The following is a 23,352-nucleotide window of genomic DNA, read 5'->3' as shown; positions in this document are numbered from 1 at the left end:
AGACCAAAAAATAAAGCTAGGGTTCATCAACCTCCTGATAGGACTTTTAAGGGCTAACGAAATGGAGGTGTGGGTACATGACAGGCTTGAGCAGTCTTAGGCATACACAGAGAGGTGTTGTCCCCCCCCCCCCCCCACCTCCCCTCAAAATCACTGCGCATTACAAGCTCAATTAGCAGTTTACGACAGTTGTCTTTTAACATACACTGTATTACATGTTTACAAACGAATTCTGCTCCTCAAACATGTCATATATATTTCCAAGATTTTCAATTTAATAAAAAAAAAAAAAGCATTGTACATTATGAGCTAACTTCCGGACACGAAATTCCACAAACCCATTAGAACCCATTCATTACCCATCTGCATAATAACTCTAGGGAAATAAAAGAAGGAATAACGTTGGCCAACATAAGTAACAACATATTTATATTTATACGCTTACCTCCACTTCCACTGGAGACTTATGCACTCTATAATTCACACTGATGTTGAGCAAAAATCCCTGAATATATTCACAATAATTATGTCTTGACAGATTTACCAGCTTCACAATCTTTAATTTGAGGCAAGAATCAATATCTTACTAGGACTCACTATTCATGCTTGGCAGGATAAAAATAGTGTTCTTGTGACTCACCACACTACAGAACATTTTTACCTATAATTCCACAATTCATTCAAAAGAGAGACGCCACTCTGTAGAGAGCAATCCACAAGCAATATAAGTGAGACCGATGATAAAAAAAATTGACTCCATCATCATATGCTAGCTGCTTTTTTTCATAGTGTTGATGGCTCAAGGGGGCTTTGGTAGCTTCTACTTCGAAAGCACATTTTAGTTCCAGGCCATATCAACAAATAGTGACTTTACCGAAGTATGAACAACCCCCCCCCCCCCCCCCCCCCCCCCGCAGCACACATACACAAACACAGTAATGTATACATGATCTTCAAACCTCTATGCAATGTTTCACCATGTATGATATCTTTGAGAAAATCAGCTATAGATCTGGCAGACACATGGCGAGTTCATAGGTGCAACAATAAGCCCATAAAAATCTGTTCCCATCAGATACATGCCTCTTCCACTGAAATGTAACAACATAGACACAGCACTATCGGGCCCTCCTGGATGTTCCCACATGCAACATAATTGGAACATTGCACCTGATCTCTTCACAATGAATACCAACCAGCGAGGACACAATGTTAGCCTTGCCCATTCTGTGTGGCAAAGAAGGGTTACGAACTCTGTCCCCCTGGAAGCATGCAGAGGTAGCCTTTAAAATAGGGATCCCAGTACAGTCCCAGCACACACTCCCCTCAAAACTAACCCATTGCACACCATCAAATTCGGCTATTACACACACTTTCCATAGACACCAGTCCCCAGTACAGGTGGGGCTAGCCCTTAAGGGGTTAAGAGAGAGAGAGATAGACATGGGAGGTTGTCTGTGAGGAGACATCATAGACCCTTGTTGAAGTAGACGTACTCGATTCCCCCACCTCGCTTGGCGATCTCTTCTTGTAGGTTTGTCTCCAAACTGCTCACAGCGAGGGAGCTAGAAAATGGTAGCAAGATGAGAACATTAAAAACACATCACAAAATCTGTCACCTTCTTTTTGCTGGTTCTCAAAACAACTTCAATTCAAATTCAAGAACAATATTTGATAGGTAAAAGCAAATAAGCATATAAGCAAATCCAGGTAAAATAGAGCAGAACTATAGTCTAAAATTGGCCAACAAGACCTACATATCAACATTATTTCATATCAACTGAGTTACAAATTTTCTTTTGCATGTCTTTGCACTCATCTTTAAATGATGATCAATCACATTAAAAAAAAGAGAAAAGATGCCAGCTGCTTAGTACTAGCATGAATAATACACAATGTTCAAAGAATCGATTTCACTCTGGACATTACCAACATACATTTGTTTGAAATGAAAGCCATCATACAAACATCTTGAATACTGACCTCTTCTGTGGAAACAAAGCACAGCACATGGGTGTTGCAAAAGCCAACCTGTCGACAGGAAGTAAAGGAATGTCTGTAAACAATAACATGTTCAAACTTTCATTCTTCAAAGATCTTACTCTGCTACAAGAAGCCAGCTTGGAATATAATTGGAAAAGGACTTTTGGAGAACCACAAGTATAAATTATCATGAACATTATTGGGTATCCATCCACTAGACTGACAAGATGTTCTGAAACAGCATACGATGGTCATCACCACTAGACTCAATCCATTTTCATCTATTGGCGCAAGTGATTTTTCAACTGAGCTCAATTTCAGTGAATTTCAATTGTCTGTAAATTTGTTTTGAAGAACATTGATATGTAAATATCACAATACATTTGTACCTCCCTAAAGTATTTCCATGCCTCTACTGCTGCACCTGTTCAAAAGAGCACTCTGTAAAAATTTCATGTTTACAGTAAACGACAAGACTGACTGACATTTTCATGTCTTTATGGCATGGATGCATGCATGTTAAGCTCACGGCTAGCCTCTGTCAAAGACCTTTTTGCTGTACTAATTGGAGGAGGAGTAAACCAAAGGGACATTATATAAGACTAGTCAAGCCACCAGCTCAATTCAAGACCTAGCGAGGGGACTTTTTGAGATCAGTTAGAATTTTAATTTTGTTACCAGAGCTTCACGGCAAAAGCCACCTTTGAAATTGAAAAATCGAGCAATTTCACTGGTTAAAATGACTAAGTGAATAACTTCATAACTGATGACTTAGAGACACAATACAGCTTTGTTGCCAGCTTTGGCTCTCTATTACTCTATTGCTCTTCACAAACAGCTGTCAGTGTGTGACGGCAGCATGAGGTCCTTTAAAAAACAATACCTCACGGCTGGCTCTAACCCTCTCTGTTGGCATTGTTTGAAGTATGCCTCGCCTTATCTATTTGCCAGTCAATAATGTTTTATAGCAATGGTGGTTGCTGTCAAAGGCACCTTCAGTAAGTCTTCTATTTAGTCACACTGACCTACCCATTGTACGGTATGATCTCTTAAACTATGGAAACGTAGTGATCGTCATGCCTAGTGCTCATGGTAAACATTTAGAGAGTATGGTAGCTTGTCATTGATATCGCACAGGTGGCTTACCAACCTGTCAGTTCTCTGTCGACCTGCAAAAAGAATCTCGTTTGGGGGCATTACTGAAGGCCCTTGGAGAATTGTAGGAGGAACGAGTTACAGGGTGTGTACAGTTCTGGTCGAGGTGAGGATTTTGCATTTAACGTTTTGCAAGATATTCAGAAACCACTCTATGAGATGTCAAAGAGCATGTAATTCTAAGGGGTATCAAAAGTTTATTTGATGAAAATCGGTTTTGGAATGGCTGAGATATCCAAAAACAAGGTGAAATAAAGAGATCCTAATAAAAGGCGTGACCTGTCGCCTTTTACTATTATCACTTTTTTTTGATATCTCAGCCATTTGAAAACAAATTTTCATCAAATAAACGTTGAATCCTTCTTAAAATTACATGCTCTTTCATATTTCATAAGAGGTTTCTCATTATCTCACTTAGGAAAGTTCAAAACATGAATCCCTCAGCCAGTACTGTACAGTCCCTTTAATACTTACAAGAGTCCGACCAGCGACACTTGGATGGGTGCATTGAGGAAGGGGTAGCGCTTAAGGAGAGTTCCCTTGTCAAGGCGATTCATGATTATGGCTGGTATAACTGCAAGGAGAATATAAATATGGCTAGTCACCTCATGATTATCTACATTATCAATGTTAGAAAAATCAATAAGGATGGCAAATTTCTTTTTTTTTCCCCTCATTCTTTCATGAAATTGTCAAGAATGTTAACCAAGTGCACTTTACCAAGGCTGCTGAACATCAACATATCAAAATCAGGATGACTACTATATTAAGCTGTCAGGGAGGTAAACGCTTGCTACATGTGTCTCACTACATCATAACAATGTCTAAACTATAAAAGTACTCTGAGAGCGCAAACCTCCGCCGAGCAGCTAATTTCCACCACTCGATCTTGTTCTTCCATAAGACGAGTGATTTCCACTCCTTTTTATGCATGCTGAAAATCACACAATTTCCCAATATAGATTTCTGTTACACCATCAGCTTCCAGCTATGTGGCACCTCGCCCAAGCAGAGACTGCGCTTTAGTGCAAGCATGCACATTTAAAATATACGCAGCTTGAACTCAAAAGTTCATTGACCCTATCTGTCAAAAGATAAACAAGAGACCCCGGGGTCATGCGCTCACCTGAGTGTAGCAAGTTCACCTTCCATGCATTCTTGCAGACTCTTACCCGAGAACATTGGAAACTTATGGTGGGGGTAGCTTTGAGAGTGGGGGCATGGTGTCCATTTACATATTCCATCACACTGGTAAAAAATACCTACCAAGTACACTGTACTTCATAGAATGTTGGATTATGCAGCTTGGGAAAAAAAAGACTTAAATTAAAGCCCTATCACTTTTGATTAGAACTAGAGAAAAATATTATTGAATATTCATTAATTTAGGAGGTTTGGACCCCCTGGGGCCCCCAGGGAAAGCATGGTGCCCATTCAAACACTTTGAGATCTTATCCCCATGGGAATGCTACTTGCCAAGTTTGGTGAAAATCCATTATGTTGTTTTCAGCAAGATAAAAATTTATGCCCAAATTTGGACCCCCCCCCCCCCCCCCCCATCCTATCAAGCTTCCTTGGGTCCCAAGGGGTGGGGGGGGGGGGGCAGGGCACCCCTGATTTTTCCATGAACAAACTTGAAACAACAGTCATCAATATACTGACTCATTGTATCAACTTAGCTCAATCACTTCTGGTTCCAGAGAAAATCTGTAAAGATTCCTTACAGGGGGGGGGGGGGGACCCCTGGGACCCCCAGGTGGGGCATGGTGCCCATTTGATGGAATTGAGATTCTATCCCCCTAGGGATGCTACCTGCCAAGTTTGGTGAAAATTTGTGATAGGGTTTTCAAGGAAGATGAAAATTTACAATTTCGGTCCAAATTTAGGCCCCCTGGGGCCCCCCAAGTGGGGCATGGTGCCCATTTGATGGGAATGAGATTCTTTCCCCCTAGGGATAGTACCTGCCAACTTTGGTGAAAATTCATAATGGCATTTTCAAGAAAAAGATAAAGATGTACAATTTGGGCCCCATTAGGACCCATCCCCACCCCCTCCCCTGGGTCCCAAGGGGGGGGGGGGGGCACCCCTGATTCTGCCATGAACAAACTTGAAACTACAGTCATCAATGTACTAATTCATAGTATTAACTTAGCTCTATCACTTGTGGTTCTAGAGAAGAAGATTTTTAAAGATTTCTTAATTTTGGGGGGTTTGGGCCCCTCTGGGGGCCCCCCCCCCCAGGTGGGGTATGGTGCCCACTTGAACAAATTGAGATCCTATCCCCCTAGGGATGCTACCTGCCAAGTTTGGTGAAAATCAGTCAAGGGGTTCTCAAGAAGAAGATGAAAATGTAAAAAGTGTACGCACGACGGACGACGCACAACGCACAACGCACGACGCACAACGCACGGCGGACGCCGGATGAGCGATCGCAATAGCTCATTTGAGCCTTCGGCTCAGGTGAGCTAAAAATCCATTAAAAAATCCATAAGAATTCCTGGGTCAGTACCAAAATTTAATTATTTGTTCCTTGTGTCAACATCAGCTTTTCCTGGAAGTTTCATTCAAATCCATTCACAATTTTTTGAGTTATTTTGCACACAGACAGACAAACAACAAAATAGCAAACATACAATGTACAAACGCCGATGAAAATATAATCTCCTTCCTTGGCAGAGGTAATGAGGAAGGCTTTCACATCCTCTTGTGGGGACTCAATGAAATAGTTCATTTTTTCCAGAAAGCCTCCTGCACAATCAGAGAGACTTGGCAGGTCTGCTTTATGGGTAATCTTAGTCAGTCTAAACACTGCAAGAGCAAATTTAGATTCCTAACCCTGTAGTTCTTATCACTTATCAGTGAACATCTGTCAAGTTCTCAGGCTTATTTGTGTTTATATACACTGTATTGTGAATGGCAGTGCCTTAAGTTCCCTGAAGTACCTACAAATGTATATTCCTTTAGATAAAAAAAGAGAAGAAAAAAAGGAAGCAGCTTTAACATAGAACCTGATTACTTAAATAAAATGCACTGTTTCTGGATACCCCCCCCCCCACAATCTTGGAGACAAAATGAAAGAGCAGTTTACTGTCATGTTAAAAGATGTGCAGAGAACTGTGACATATTCCTAGCAGTATACAGTGCACTCCCGTTACAACGAACACGGTTATAACGAAATTTCGTTATAACGAAGTAGATCTTCTGGTCCCAAAATTATCACCATTAAAGTCTATGGTACGCAATTCGCTTATAACGAACACGGTTATAGCGAAATTTCCGTTATAACGAAGTCTTATCCGAGCGCCACAGACAAAGAAAAACAAAGGAAATGTGCTCCGTTATAACGAAACGCGAATTGCTTTCAAAAATACGTAGCGAAACAAGCATTTATAGCGTCTCTTCATGGGTGAACGCTTCACACCACTGTGTTCGCTCCTTGTGTCACGCACAGTTTCTGAGGGGAACTTGCGTTTGTTATTGTAATACAGTTATTCCATTTCACATAGCTAATTTCCAGTGTATGATGAGTATTCAGCAAACATTATGATGTATATACGTGGTTCCTTGTTTTCGTTATATATTGTATTTGTTCGGTTATAACGAAATTTCGTTATAACGAAAGAAAACTGCCGGTCCCGATCATTTCGTTATAACGGGAGCGCACTGTAATGATATTCATGAATACATATTCACACATATTACCCAATGACACAGAATTTAGATGTGATATAGACAGAACTGCCTTTTGGCTACTGAGGAATGGAATGAGTAACTTATCAAGGACGGAAAATGTATGTAGCATTTATCCTTTGTGAATACCACACACCAAAAATTAAATCTGTGTGCGATTTACCATTGGTACACAGTACATATAACAAGTTACATACTCTCCCTCTACTAGTCAGAAATAAAGGGGTTCACGTAGCACACTGTTCTTAGAAAACCCACATAAACATTGACATGATAGCACACACAGCCTGCAATGCACTAACGATAGCAACATCAGCCATAGAATTTGTTAACCTCAAAAAACACTGACTCTGTGCATCCACGGATTAACCCCCCCCCCCCCCCAGAAAGAAAAGAGAAAACCATAGCAACAAACGACCAGAGCAGGAACATGGAATGTCTTATTCCAAACTCCTAGCTATCTACATTCATTTCATTCACCATTAAACTTTTCACTGTCATCTCTTTTCTCACAACGTTTGCTTATTTCTTTGTTTGTTTGGTTATTTGGTCATTTATTTTAGTTATACATTTTTTTTTGAGCAGTGGGGAGATACAAAACTCTATATATATTGATAGAAATATACAGGAGAGTCAGCATGTGTCACCTTTGCAACAAAGAAAGATAGATGAGATCTCACAATTCTGTACATTGATGAAACATTATTACCTTTAAAAAAGAGAGAGAGATTAAAAAAAAAGTCAATTGAGTGTTGAGGGCACTCACCCATTCCCGGCATCGCCATGAAAATTCTCGAAATGACCACCTGGGGGATGGCACTCTTGGCTGCATTCCTGGAGTTGCCGATGCGGTTGCCGTTCTCGTCGAAGACGGGGATACCATTGACGAGCTCCTCACTCCTCATCATGGGTATGTTGATGCAGTTTGCAGCAGCCACCGCCGCAAAGGGTACAAACCGTCCCACCAGAGGTGGGGCAGACTGGCCCACAAAAGGTCAAAAGGACATGGGAAAGGGATATCATTGAGGCACCTATATACCTCAGGCAACGTTTTTATCCCCTCCTTTTAAGGAATCTACATGAAGGAATCTATGACTGGGGAAGCAGAATTCCATTTTTGGCATCATTTTATTCTAAAAGAGTAAAAAGCAACCATAACAAAAGCAAATCATTTTGTGCTTGTGTCAGATGTTTACGACTTTTTATCTTGGTTATCAACCCGTTGAGGATGGACTGATTTTGCTACACTAAGTGTATAACACACATTTCCCATAGACATCTCCTGAGTATTCTCAGTACTCGTCTTCAACGGATTAATGATGATATTCACAGAATTCACATGGACACTTGATGTTTGTAAGTTTAATGCATGAGCAGCAAATATGAAATAAAAGAACTCTTCAATGGTTCCTATCAAATTTCATTACTAGTAGTCTACAATCATGCACAGAACAAATATCCTTAGGTGTAGATAACACAGAGATGTTCAAAAAACATGACTGCACATAACTGTCTTGAGCCAGAGCTCATGAGGTCCAAAAACACTGCAAAATTTCAGTCATCATCTTCTCCCTATCCAGGGGATCATAAAGCTACCCCCCCCCCCCATTAGGGAATCTTTACATATCTTCTTCTGTACAGCCAAAGGTGATAGACCCAAGTTTATTCCTATGGGTACGAACACAAAAATATTGGAATAAGAAATGTATTGTGCTTAGATACTTAAAATATGTACAAAAATGGCTACAAATTATAAGTGCAGTGTAGCAACAAACCCTGTGCAGGGTAGCACCAAACTTCATACAGACTGAGCTTCATGATGTAAACATAGGCCAAAGACCATCACATCTCACCTTGACAATACTGTTGAGCCCTACTGCTGTTACTACGGCTCCTGTTGTGGCAAGCACATAGGACTTTCCAAGCTGGCTACATGAGAATGAAACAACGGTTAAGTTTCATTCTCTATAGTGATACACTGAAATAAAGTTCTTTAAAATGCACAGACCATTTTATGGTCAAGCAATATGAGTAAACATGTCTTTACTTAATTCCATATTATTATTCAATTTACTACTCTTGTTGGTGTCATTACAACATGTACCCTGTGGCATTTATTTGATTGCTGCTTTCATTAGAATATTTCTACCATGGTGATGAAACTAAATCTTAATAGAAAATAAATCCAGCAAATTCTATCTTGAAATCTGTCCATAATGTAGAGGCAAGGGCTCAAGTCTCAGCATTAGGAAGTGACCATGGAGAACGAATTGTGAACTGCAACAAAAACCAAAATACTGTTATAGGGTTTTGATAATTTCTTGGCAAGCATACACATCTCTGATAAGCATTTCGCTTCAACAGTGTAAATTTCTGGTTCTTGAATATCTCAGCAAGGAATGATCCTTCTTCTATCTAAATCTAAGTTTGAAAGCTTAACCTAAACCAACACCAATTTTTTTTTTTTTTTCTTCTTGTAGACCTATTTCTTCCATTTGACATCATCTCTTCTCCATTTACCACTCATATGGCTTATGGAAGTGTAAAATGATAACCTGACAAGAACTTTTCCAAACAATGCTGACCAATAACTGAAAAAGCCATCCCAAAGTTGTTTTGAACAGTCAGCATTGGTTTCGCATTTGCATGCCACAGATAGAGAAAATCATGTTGGCAGTCACATCCATCAGTACCTGCACTGCAAACATTGACAGAGTCTACAGTCTACTTTGATCAGATCAAAGTCACTACAACATCCACTATTTTGTGCTTCTTTGCTCCCAACCCACAATGCACAACTGTTCAAATATTTGATATGTTTTAGTTATATCACATTTCACATCACATAACATCCCCTGTTGTCCCAGAGCCCTAATCATCCTCCTCCCACCCCCCCCCCCCCCAACCATCACCCTTTTTATCAATATGCTGAGATGCCGGTAGCATGCACATGGGTTTTGCAGTGCACTCAAATCTGCACAGTGCTTGCATTTCACAAGACTCCTGAAATGCTCAAGGCTTGTCTGAGGTACTCCTGAGGTATAACAAACAAAACAGTCAGTGATATGCCCTACAACCTGTATTCTTCCAACTTAATGGTGCTGTTTGAGAAAGAGCAAACAAACACACATATGGTGGACTGATTATTGCCATTTTAATAGAAGAGTCAGTACTTGCCAAACTCAAAACATAGTTGCATATTTCATAAACATAGGGGTTTGGTTGAATTGAAAAAAAAAAAAAACACAGAAGCTGGTTTTAACTATAAAAAAACAAACAAACAAACAAACAAACAAAACATATGTTTCAGCAACAGTCAAGATTGTTTACATTACCCAACTCACCCTACTTTCCAGTTTTCTTGGCTGCTTTAATGTCTACAACATTATAAGGGTGAAGAAGTGATAGGTGATTCTTTTTTCTCTATAATCTATGCAAACATTCATGCTGTTGCCTTGACATTGAGACACTTAGCTAGCATGCTTTCCACTCACGAGACAGGGATGGGTTTGTCTCCACTGCGATTTGTGTAGTTGACAGTTGCATTGAAGGACTGGTTTATCCACTGCCAGAATAACACTGCTGGTGTTGTCCTAATGACCACAAGAAAGAAAGACACATGGAAGGAACAAACTAAATAAAGAATGTATGTACATAACACTCGTCAGTTCTATACAAACAATGTTCAATACATGTGTTTCCTTTTTTAATCAATGGTTTACAATAACACAAAACAAATCATCTTGACATGACACAGGGAAAGAAAAAAAAATTGATAAAGCAACACTAATCAGTTCCATAATAATTCTTTCCATTTTAAATCAATGATTTACAGCGATGCAAAATCATTGATATGAATCTTACTTTGCAAAAACACTACTCTCTTCTGTCAGAATCCCATTTCCTTTGCTCATTTTTCCACTAATAGAATTTTCTTTAAATGAAAAAAAAAAACACATAACTGTAATGAACTGTTCAGTGATAACTTGTTACACCTTTATCATGTCAAGAAGAAGTCTAGGAAGAATGTCCTGCAAAGTATGTAAATACATGTACTTATATATACACATAATTTTTTTTTTTTCACTATGAAGACACAAACAGCTAGATTAAAGGACAAGTCCACCTTCATATACATAAGGATTGAGAGAATGCAGCAATATTAGTAGAACACATCAGTGAAAGTTTGAGGAAAATCAGACAATCCTTTCAAAAGTTATGAATTTTTGAAGTATCTGCACAGTCACTGCTGGATGAGAAGACTACTACAGTGTATGATGTCACATGCGTACAACGATATAAGGAAAACTAGAAATGTCGCTATGGCGACTGATGCCTCTGCCATAATGCATGATTCTCCCAATAGGCGTATAGTACAATGTCTTCACAATGTGTGATCCATGATAGTTTCACATAACTGGCAAAATATTGAAATGACAGGTTTGTCAGAAATGTTTTGAACTGGGCTTGCTATAATTTTCTAAAAGTGCAGGTACACATATTTGGGGAATTTTGGGGAAGTTTATGCATTGAGTAATTTCCAAGGTACGAAGAAAGAGTGTGATGACGGAACAAAATAGATTTTTTTTTTTTTGGGGGGGGGGGCCATTGAAACCTGGCCTTTGACCCTTAACCTTTGACCTTTGACCTTCTGGCTGGAAATTTCCCGCAGAATCTCCATTAGGTAATGCATGTATTAAGTTTTGAAACTAATAATGCAAGCATTGCATGTACTAGTATATGAGGGAAATAGTAAAATTTTGAGGAGTTGACCTTGACCTTTGACCCCTGACTATTGACCCATGACCCCTAAATTCCCTAGATAATCCCTGCCAGACAGTACATGCATATGTACTAAGTTCCACGAAGATACATCGAACCATTTGTGAGAAAAGTAATATTGCAACATTTTCACCTAACCTTTGACCTTTTGACCTTTGACCTTTGACATGAAACTCTCTCTGGAGTATCTTTACGCAGTAGTACATGTTCACAACAAGTTTCAAGAAAATACCTTCGGGCATTGCATAGATATGGGGGAAATTGCAACATTTGTAGCATTTGACCTTGACCTTTTGACCTTTGACCTCTTGCCAATGTCACTAAAATCTACTCAACTAATTGTTCCATCATACATCATCCTTGGACCAAGTTTGGCGAAAGCTGCTTCATCCAGTTTTGAGTTATCACGTAAACAGATAAATTTTAGGATTTGACCTTGATCTTTGACCTTTGACCTCTGTCCGATTTCACTGAAAAACTAATCAAGTAATTGTCCCATCATACATCATCCTTCAACAAAGTTTGGTGAAATTTGCTCTACCCAGTCTTGAGTTATCGCGTAAACGGATACAATTTCATGATTTGACCTTGACCTTTGACCTTTGACCTTTAGCCGATTTCACCCAAAATCTAATCAAATAATTGCCCCATCATACTTCATACTTGGACCAAGTTTGGTAAAATTCCAGTAAATATTACTCAAGTTATCGCGTAAACGAAAGCGGACGGACGGACGTACGTACGGACGTACGGACAACCCGAAAACATAATGCCTCCGGCACCACTTCGTGGCGGAGGCATAATAAAAAGAGAAGTTCGCAAAACTTTATTTTCTGAATAAAGTGCACATTTCTTCGACTTGTTACTGACGTATATTAAGGGTAATATTATTCCCCCTGCCTTCTGAAAGAGAGAAGTTGAGTGTTCTTTCGTTATGCGAGAAAAATGGAAATATGTTGAATTTTCTTTATTCTTTCTTTATATCGTTGTACTCATGTGACATCACAAGCCATAGTAGTCTTCTCATCCAGTCGTGACTGAGCAGAAACTTCAAAAATTCATAACTTTTGAACGAATTGTCCGATTTTCCTCAAACTTTCAACGATGTGTTCTACTAATATTGCTGCATTCACCAAACCCACATGTCTATGAAGGCGAACTTGTCCTTTAAGGTTTTTGCAAGCAGTAAGTCTTGAAGAGATTCATGTACTCATCTGACATCTCTTCATGCTGCCCACTCAATTTGTCAATATTTCAACACAAGCAGTTTGAATTATTCCCAGCCCAAATAATGGAATATTTGTCTTTGATATTAAAAAATCTAGTAGGGATTTCATAGTACAAGAGAACTAAAAAAGATTATTGTGCACATGTATATTCATCAGTAAAAGCACAAGAGCAGATTTGCTTAAAGGGATCGTACAGTTTTGGTTAAGACCTAATTTCAGGTCTCTAACATTTTTTGGTGAGATAATGAGAAATCACTTATGAAATATGAAAGAGCATGTAATTCTATGAGGAATTCAACGTTTATTTGATGAAAATTGGTTTTGAAATGGCTGAGATAGCCAAAAAAGAGCGATTCTAATAAAGTGTGGGACCCACACTTTATTACGATCGCTTTGTTTTACTTTGTTTTTGGATGTTTCAGTCATTCCAAACCCAATTTTCATCAAATAAACTTTGAATTCCTCTTAAAATGGTATGCGCTGTACTATATCATAATTCCTAAATTATACAAGTAATAAGAAGTATAATTAGAATTCTATTAGTAATAATGAAGTATAAGTCGAAGAGGTTAGCATTTCCCAGGTGTTTAAGGCAGTGAAGTCACATAATGAAATTCAAAGTAGGTAAAAATTCCAGGCAGTCCCAGTTGGCTATAAATACCCGTGTCAGTAAGCAGTAAGCATCTTTTCAAAGAGAATACGGCTTTAAATAGACAGACCAGCAACACCATGCAGTATTGGGTGCAATGCAGACAATTAGCTCACTGGTCCTTCTCATCATACAGACAAGCAATAAACAAAGCACAATCATTGCTGTTCCAAAGGCACGGAGCATTCTTATACGTATGGACATCTCAAGTCAAGCAATTAAGCAGAACATCAGCATACAGTATAAGGGCCCACCAGTTTTGACTTCTGTACAGTGTTGTAAAGGGAGGGTTCAGAACTGAAGAGTATCGATCAAATGAGATGCTGGGTGGGAACCTCTTCGACTTATACTTCATTATTACTAATAGAATTCTAATTATACTTCTTATTACTTGTATAATTTAGGAATTCTATTACGTAATACTCGTATAAGTCTTCAGAGGTTAGCATGTTCAAAGTTCCGTACAGAAGTCAGTCTAGTGGCATGAGTGAGGGCAAGAGGACAAGAAGGATGATGGACAGTTTTCACAAAAAGGTTGAAACTTTGGTCATGACTCCTCATGCATAGAGAATGTCTATCGATGGTGACACACATTGTCGCAAACAAGAGAAGAACTCGAGCAAAGTTTGCTTGAGAACCTACTAGTATAAGGTACAAGGCATAGGTTTTGAGTATGATATCATTTTGATACCTTGCGTGCTTTAACTGGAGCAGGATTAAGCATGATAGCGCACAGACAAATTAATCAAATACAATGGACCTCTTGTACCGATTTTCCAATCAAGACATAATCCTAATCATGTTCCTTAATATTCATGTACATTTGAAGGAAGAATTAGACATTAACCAGTTCATACTCGGCATAGTAATATTGCAGCAATAATTAGAGGCAAGTCCATTGCATTTTGGGTTGATATTAGAGTTTAAATTCATCAGTTTGGTGGACCGAATCTCCTAAACGAGTGGCCGAATAATGTGTCGCCATTTTCAAATGCACAACGTAACGTGATTTATGGTCTTGTGTCTTATCTGACTCGTATTATGACATTGTTCTTAACTGAGATACCAATATACAGGTATACACATACTATCACAATTTACATGTATCGTTCTAACTCAGCAGAACTGAGAATTGTTGAACTAATGTGGAATCAATTGTTAGAAGGTAGAAGGTTCAAAATGTACCAGTGTTCGTCCAGTCAGTTGTGGACAAGATTTCATTATGACCTTTATACTTCATGCGCGAAAGTTTAGAAGTTGCGGCGCTTCTGTAGCTATGAGCTGAGAATGTGATACCACTTTCATATTAGCATCCGTGGGTGTCTTGCCAGACCAGAGTCTGGGATGAACGCGGGATGAGTGTGCTTTCAAATCCTTATGTATATGAACACGAGGTACGTCCTGCGGTACCCTTTCATACTGATCTCGAAGACAGAACAAACTCGGTACATGTTCCCATAGCAACAATACATTCATACCTAATTGTATGCAGCAGTCAGTACAGTGTACAGGGATGTATACGTACAGCTATTGACAGTATATTAGTTATATTTTAAGTGTTTATACAAGCAGCTGCGAGGGACTGGCTTTCAGCCTCCGCTCCAAGATGCTTGTCGTCACCGATTTGTTGGGATGTTTCGGAGAAATTATGAGTTTGCTTTCTGAACTTGCTCGTTGGAGATGTTCTGTGCATTTAATATGCTCATGAAGAGTTGATCGGAACACAGAGTTTAGGGTTGGAGGTAAAAGAAGGCACTTTAATTACCTGGTTAGAGATATACCTTCCATATCTCTAATGTGCAAACGTGGCATCATCTTCCGGTAATGTCATAAGAACTAGATGTCTCAGCATTTGTGTACGTTTTGCCGAAACGAGCAAGAAAAATGGTTTTTGGCTCAAGGCACCGAAAGAATCTATAGTTCATAGGTATCTTGAAACGATAAAAAGTGATTCAAAGCAATTGAAACATCCCAAGTGTTGTTGTATTTAGGCTTGCGAGGGTCGGAGTTAGATACGCCCTTCATAAGTCTGACTATAGGGGCTGTTTGCCTATGTCATAGCTCTCGGTTTCAGGTAGTATGGAAGACCGAGCAGGTCTATGAGTTAATCGTGGAGTGGGCTTTGTTGAAAAGCTATGCTATAGGCTTAGATGTTGACAACGTGTTCTGTAGACGGGTTAAAAAGGATCACAAGATTGTTCAGAATACAGACATTGCTACTGTCTTCAAGCACCCTCATTTGTTTTGTTTATTGGTATTGTCTCGCCATGATGATGAAAGGAGCTTTGCAATGTGATGCGATGCGTCTGCCACTTGTCATCGCTAGCAGAGAGCACCCATGCAGGCGGCTAGTGTGAGCTGGAGGCTCGTCGGTGGGTGAGGGTGTGGGGCAAGAATTTTCTCTTGGAGTAATAGAGTTGGGGCTATACTCGCATTTTGAGCGATAATGAGACCCATGGCTGCCGCCACCATTGGGGCAGTGAGGATTGCTCAGGTCACCTTGTTCAGTTGAAGCTTGTGGAGAACTGAAAACGTTCTAGGGTAAGGAAAAAGGCATCAAAATTCAGGGCAATAAAACTTGGCTTCCATTTGACATGAGGAGTGTTGCTAATCCTTATATGTAGAGTTTGTGGATTGTGTGGTGAAAAACATGTAAAATAGTAATTAGTTGTTCATGTCTCTGCGAGACAAGCAGAAAACTTCAGAATTATCTACATCTGTTGAATGTGAAGCTGATATCCAATTGCTAGACACCAATTCCAATGTTGACCGTGAATTCGTTCGGGTCAGGTATGCTACTAGCTGCAGAAATGTCTGACCGAATCATGAATAAGCACATTTTTTTGTACACGAGCCACACAGGGCTTCAAGACCGTTCTGAATTGCAAGAGGTTCACACACATTGCTATGCGGGGAATTCTGTTTGGCACTCCAGACTCTCTGAGCAAAGGAATTGTCATTGTTCAGAATTAATTACTCTCCATACTGAGATGCAAGCATCGCTTGAAATTATCATGCTAATGAAGGTGGAAAATAATTCTTTGTCTTGCGAGACAGCCACCACCAAAGAATGTTTTGTATCGCATGACTAGATAACGACACCAAACTTCGTGTCGATGTCATCTTCCGCTTTACGCAGAGCATTAGTTGATTTATTTTTTCTAGTCCCAAGTGACGAGAATGTAAATTTCTTTGTGGAAGGCATCAAAATCCCGAAATTTGGTTTTGTTGCCATACAAGATTGAATTTCCAAGGGCAGTAACCTTGTCAATCTTGTTCTGAGGAAAAAACTGAAAATCATTTGCTGGGAATTAATATGAGAACCAAGGAAGGTCTCGACGTGCTTTGGGTTGAAACTGGATTTGTCGAAATCCATGGTGACAAGTTGATCATTGGCTTTGTCAAGACACTCTTCTCTGGTGTGAGAAAGAATATGGATATCATCGAAATAGGTGATTGTTCTAATGCCACTACTCACCGAGGCAAAGACAGGTTTCATAACTTTTAAGGAAATTCTGTGGGTCGAATTAAGGCCAGATGGAAGGCACTGAAGGAATGCAGCGAAAATACTACTTAGTATTTCCATTCGAAAGACTATGCTTGATGAACAAGGTGAACGGATACGGATAAATATGCACCCTTTGGAGGGGCAAAATTAAGGCCGTAATCAAGCGAAACTGTTCCACTCTGAAGTGTTCGTATCTTACAAATTTGTTCAAGTTTTTCAAATTTATGATTGGACTTAGACCGCCAGTCTTTGGTAGCGCTAGAATAGAGTTGATACTCCATGTGAGGAATCTCTCTAATAGCTTGCTTTGCGAGAATGTTCGGAGACAATTCTTCATGGGTTGCCTTTTCCTCCTCGGTAGAATGTACACTTTGTAGAGGAAAACTTTATTGGTATGGGGTTAAAATGAAATTATTGGCTTCATAGCCAAATATTGTGGCCAATATCCAAGGCTCGGGAATTATTTTGACCAGTCAGCTTTGGAAACTTGAGCTTGAGATTTCCAGCACTGAACGGTTTTGGACAGTACTCATCCTTTTTTTTTTTTTTTTGCTGGCTTGCGTAGAGACATTCATGACACACGATGTATGCTTATGTGACACTTGTCAATTTTTCTCAGATGTCTTTCTGAACAACTTTCTACCAAGTGGAATCGACTTGCTGCGCAAGTGTTGTTGAGAAGGGTTGAGAAGGGGTTTCAAGATACCTCGATGGTGCATGCTCAGATCATATATACGATAAGCAAAGCCCGGGAGTGTCAGGCCATCGATGGTGACATGAGTTGTTAAAATTCTCGTTGTGTCAATTGCATGGATGATTATCCGTGCATGATCTGTGAATTTCAGAAAGGATTTATCTATGTGGTAGAAGTCCCTTCACTACATTTTGTTGTAGAAGTTGGGATCTCACAAGACCCAAGACCTCGTGAAGGAGGATCGCCCAAATTTTGCTCTCGATTTTTTGGTGTGAGAACTGCTTGGGCATTCGATGGCAATTGAGCATTTGCTTCGCGATTTTATAGAGCATCTATCTTCTGATATGGGCAGTGTGACTGCCTTCATTAGCAAATCAGCCAATTTTTAAATTTGGCCCAAATGAGATCAGAATTTAAGTTAAAATCAAATTTGGTACCAGGCTTTGAAAGAGTTTGGCTGTAAGGACATGGCATCCGGATCAATTCGGTTGTCAAAATGACCATAACCACAAGGGCAGAGTCAAGGCCACCCATACAGGGCAACGCAATCAGTTTTGCCAGGAAGGAGGCTGACATGAGAATATTATCGTCGTCTGTTGAGCTGCCGATGGGGATGGCTAGCTCGCTGAAGTCTTCGATGGGCGGGGCAGCGCCCCTGTCCCCGCGGACATGGCTCGCATGTCCGGACTAATCGCCGGGAGGAGAAGCTCTCCTGCACCAGCTGGCATGGCTCGCATGCCGTTTGTCATTACCACGGTGTGCCGCCGCCCTATCCATGAAGCGGGAGAGTATCTCGGTCTCTCTAGTTGAGCTTCAAGGCGGCCTTCCATGCCCTGATCTCCCCGCGGGGATGGGGGCTGAGAGGTAGCGTCGTCTTCCTGATCACTAGACATTGGAGTTTGAGATGTATAATCAGGGAGGTGTCTCACCTCCCTGGTATAATTCACTGCCGTCACACTTGAAAAAGATGCTTACTGCTTACTGACACGGGTATTTATAGCCAACTGGGACTGCCTGGAATTTTTACCTACTTTGAATTTCATTATGTGACTTCACTGCCTTAAACACCTGGGAAATGCTAACCTCTGAAGACTTATACGAGTATTACGTAATAGAATTGTTTTCTTGTTATCTCGCAAATAGTTAAAAGTCAAATTCTCATCTCCACCAATACTGTACTATCCCTAATAAAGGAACTGCACAGTGCTGGCTGAGGTGAGGATTTAGCTTGTAATGTTTTGTGAGATATTTAGAAACCACTCTATGAAATGTTAAAAGAGTATACAATTCTAATGGGAATCAAAAATTTATTTGATGAAAATCGGTTTTGAAATGACTGAGATATCTATCTAAACACAAGGTAAAACAAAGAGATCCTAATCAAAGTTGTGGCCTGTCAATTTTATTAGGATCGCTTTTTTGGATATCTCAGCCATTTCAAGGACAATTTTCATCAAATGAACGTTGAATCCTTCTTGATATTATACGCTCTTTCATATTTCATAAGAGGTTTCTCATTATCTCACCAAAATAAATGTTATAAACCTGGATCCCCACCTCAACCAGCGCTGTACAGGCCCTTTAATGGCGCACATAATCTACGTTGTATGTACACAAGTAAACAGAGCCACACAGCAAAGATGGAAATTCAGAGCATGCGCAGATGGATTCTTACTTGTAGAACGTCATCATGCAACCAGTGATCGTCATGTTCATGGGAACTTGGGCGGACATCCGGCCAATCAGAAGCATCTTCTCTCCTGTGTCCGGGTGGAACGCCGAGTCGTACCGGTACTTGGCCTCCCACACTTCCTCGTCGGTCACTCCTGGAGGCTCTTGTCCAGCCCTGGGTGATGCAGAATGGATTTGGTCATGTCATGTAAAACAACAACTCTAACAAACAAACAGAGAGACTGATGTGGTTAAGGTGAAATGACAGTGTTGTTGCCCTACTCAGAACCCCTTTTACAATTGATATGCAAAATTATCACAAAGTAGCCTGGTCTTTGCAAAATCATAATCTCAGCCTTTTTTATGAATTGTCACCATAAAATCAAATGTAACTTTTAAATCTAAAGAGAAAATATTTACAAATTGCTATTCTTCTGCATTGATCATCACTTTCAATTACAGTCATGGAATGTCCTTGACTGCATTTACCAAATATAAATGACTACAGATCACACTCATTAAGTCACAATCACACCTTTGAAAAAATGAAAAATATGATTCAAAGAATGACTCCCATATTATCCTTCAAGTATAATAATTCATGCACCATTCATTAAACAATGAGGTTTCTTCATATGTATGAAAACTCCACATTACAGTGCTACTTTATGTTTTGTGGTCAATAGAAATATGTGAAGGGGAAGAATTGAGTCAAACCAATCTCAGTAGATAGGATCCACTGATGTAACAAAACAAATTTTCTCATAAAATAGGCTGTTGTGCATTATCATTTGTATTTTTGTGTCATTGCCATTGATAACTTCTAAGTGCTATAACTAAAAACAATAGTGCCAGATGACATCTATTCACTTACATTCAAGTACACCCATATATTTCAGCCACTTACTTGTACAGATTGACCAGCTTCTTGGCTTGTTCAAGTTGTGAGTTGGTAAGCAGGAGGTTGAGTGGATTTGTGACAGTAAAGAAGTGGCTGGCTCTACCCATGTAGGTACTCTGATCCCATTTTGGAAGGTCGAGGTTCAACCTTGGTTTGGTTAGCTTGGTCACCTCATCTGCTGCTGCTGCTCCATCCATAAACTGCCCTGGGTCAGCCATGCTAGGTGTCTACACCCTAGATACAATTCCTGATTGAACAGTATGTAGAAGAAAAAATACATACCCGTACTGAAGCCATGAATATACGGCAAAGTTATGCTTGCTTAGAGTTTCAATATGTAATGATGGTAATGACTACAAAATTAAGTTCTCCGCTTCTGGAATGATAAAGGATCTCAAACTCCACCCACTTCCTGAATGTCATAAACTCATTAGACTATCAACATTAGATCAACACGGCTACATTGACAGCAACTAGTCCATTTGTGGTAAAGCTGGAGAATAATACCCAATCCAACTTAGCACCAAGACTGGCAAAACTATACTACACATGTACACGATGTACATTCAATGTCAGCCCAACTTGCCGAGGTAAAGATACCATCCTGATATTCTGTTCTAAACAGCATTTCAGCATACTGTAGAACAACAACAACAACAACAAAAGGGAATGCACTGCCGAGCAATTAAACAGATCTAAAATTCATAGGCCCTAGGCTTAAACAAAGGCCTTATTGACCGAAAGATCGGTCTGTATCTGGTCATCGGGGATATGTTCCGAGGAGACTGGATCCCCTCCTATCCTCCTCCAAAGGAGAGCGATAACATCAAAAAAATAAAAGACCCCTCCAGACGGATGGATCTTTCTGTCTATAAAGGCCCTTACAGTGCATGATTGCCTAAGTTAAGAGGTGTTTGCACATCATTCTACCGTTAGTGAAATTCTGGCAAGGTCAAAGGGTATCCTCCAGTCTAGACAGAAAAATTTGTCTGTCCGGTTTTTCAGCCTTATTATTTTCTGACATTTACAGCTCTTCTCTGTAGAACTATCTACATTGCACAAGTCAAGGGGATACCGTGAAGCCAGACAGTCTCCGCGGAACATATCCCTGATCCTGACAAGATACAAGATTAAGCTCCAGTCTATATAGGGCCTAAATAACATGGTGTCATTACTAGTCAGAAGTTCCTGTCAAGACTTCAGAAGTCTTGACAGGAACTTGAGTTGAAAGTTGAGGAAGATCAGTCTGTATATTGTTTGTCAGGGACATATTCCGTGGAGACTGCGTCTGGCTTCTCGGAATCCCGAGAGCCATAAATGTCCCCCCCCCCCCAAAAAAAAAAATAAATAATAATAATAATAATAATAAAAAGAAAAAATGAAGAATGATATAAAAAAAAAAACATCCTCCGGACAGACGGACTTTTCTGTCTAACGTTAGTCTACGTGTATGTACAGTAGTCTACCGTCACCCGTAACTATACACAGCCCTGTCGCTGTACACAAGTGTAAGTGGCTAGCGCACGGCGTGTGGTCGGGCTACCGTCACCCGGTGGTGATTTTTTTTTTTCCCAGGATGGGAAAGGCATTTATTTGTCTTGGTGACTTGGATAGAGAATAACTATCAAGTCTTTGACTTTATTATTCTATATAAGCCTGACGGAATAAACCGTTACAAACTTATTATACTTTACAAATTATGAGCAAAAATGGAAAAAAGATGTTGAGCAAAACCCAGTGTGGGGTTCGAACCACCGTCCATTTTTTAAACACTGATACAGTAGCTCCATGATCAGAGCACTAACACATCGTGCCACAGCGAGGAGCTGCCTAATGTGGTGGTCATTGGGCTTTTGAAGTATGCAAACACAATTTGTCTCCCTATAGTCTTAGTTTCAGACGTTTTTAGTCAGTAGACTGCCATAGACTTTACACACACTAGTGACTTTCCCATCCTGGGAAAAAAAAATATGCGACCCGAGTAGACTGCCGTAGACTTTACACACACTAGACTAGTGACTTTCCCATCCTGGGAAAAAAATATTGCGACCCGGTGCGTGCACTCCGTTAAATGCGTTGTGATTCTAAAGCTAAATAAATTATTGCACATCACACATTACATAAAAGTGCCGAGCGATACTCCAGTCTATCCAGAGTTCATAATAGTAAAGTTACTAGTACTCAGTCTTGATCCAGATACGAATAGCAGAGAATATGTGGTGTCAGTGTACAGGCCAGGCCATTCAACTGTGTTCAAAGTAGAGCTAGGTCTAGGCCGACAGTCTACTTGCGCAATTTCCAACGTGTGGGACTGACATGATTATCTTGCCCGTTTAGTGGGCCCAACCAATGCTGCTAGTGCGCAGAGACTCATACGCCTTCCCTTAGCATAACTTAGCTGGTACCGTCATTGGCATCCCCGTCATTTACGATTAGATTCTACCAGCATCAGTCAGTCTTCCCTGCTTACCGATGTCAATGGCAGCAGTTATGAGTGAATATGACGATGTCTATCCGTCTCGTCGACAGTCACTGCACACTGGAATGATGTTCACAATCGTGTCCGATACCGGCGCCACCGACCGGTACGTATCTGTACGTGTGTGTGGGGGTATACTGCGCTGCGTGCGGTACATGTACAAATTTATTTCAACTGTGACAGGTACCGGTACAGAGTGGTGCTAGAACCATGGCCAACATCGCACCACCTTCGACCGGTTTGCTGTCAAAATACTGTAAACGCAAAGCAAGGTTCGGAAGCAGGCCGCCGTGACCACCATACCTCTACTAGTATCTTCCTTTTCTTTTCTTTTCTTTTCTTTTTTTTTTTAAATGGGGGGGGGGGGGGAGGGCAACGACAGAACAGTGAGCACTGACAGGTGACAGGATAGCAGTCAGGAAATGTTTTGTTTTTCTCTTTTCTTTTCTGTTGCCAATGAGACCTCGTTGAACATGTGTGTCAGTGAAAATGGCGGTTGATTAGGACTAATAGGAGCTGATGGGCCGTATGGGAGAAGAGAAAGAGCAATCAAAGGGTCCATGTTATTTAGATGAAAAAGGAGAGGATGAAAGAGGGAGAGGGAAAGGAAG

The 23,352-nt window shown here is 40.2% G+C and overlaps 1 protein-coding gene across 2 annotated transcripts; it reads right to left on the bottom strand.

The window, feature by feature from the left end:
• Positions 1–908: 908 nt before the first annotated feature.
• Positions 909–22,831, bottom strand: LOC140242043 (sideroflexin-1-like). Of its 2 annotated transcripts, none has more exons than XM_072321794.1 (9): positions 22,733–22,831; positions 20,269–20,509; positions 19,366–19,536; positions 10,323–10,421; positions 8,682–8,757; positions 7,595–7,808; positions 3,613–3,712; positions 1,984–2,031; positions 909–1,565 (listed from the first exon to the last, which is right to left on the bottom strand). In XM_072321794.1, the coding sequence occupies exons 2-9, from the start codon at positions 20,478–20,480 to the stop codon at positions 1,469–1,471; spliced, it is 1,017 nt and encodes a 338-aa protein (XP_072177895.1). In that variant the 5' UTR covers positions 20,481–20,509; positions 22,733–22,831; the 3' UTR covers positions 909–1,468. The 2 variants fall into 2 exon arrangements, with proteins under 2 accessions (XP_072177895.1, XP_072177896.1); XM_072321795.1 differs by lacking the exon at positions 22,733–22,831 and adding an exon at positions 22,438–22,487.
• Between the last annotated feature and the right edge of the window lie 521 nt (positions 22,832–23,352).

The sequence above is a fragment of the Diadema setosum genome, chromosome 18 (genome assembly GCF_964275005.1).
Source record: "Diadema setosum chromosome 18, eeDiaSeto1, whole genome shotgun sequence".
Lineage (NCBI taxonomy): Eukaryota > Metazoa > Echinodermata > Echinoidea > Diadematoida > Diadematidae > Diadema > Diadema setosum.
The sequence above is the reverse complement of the archived record's forward strand: the minus strand, read 5'-3'. Positions and strand labels throughout refer to the sequence as shown.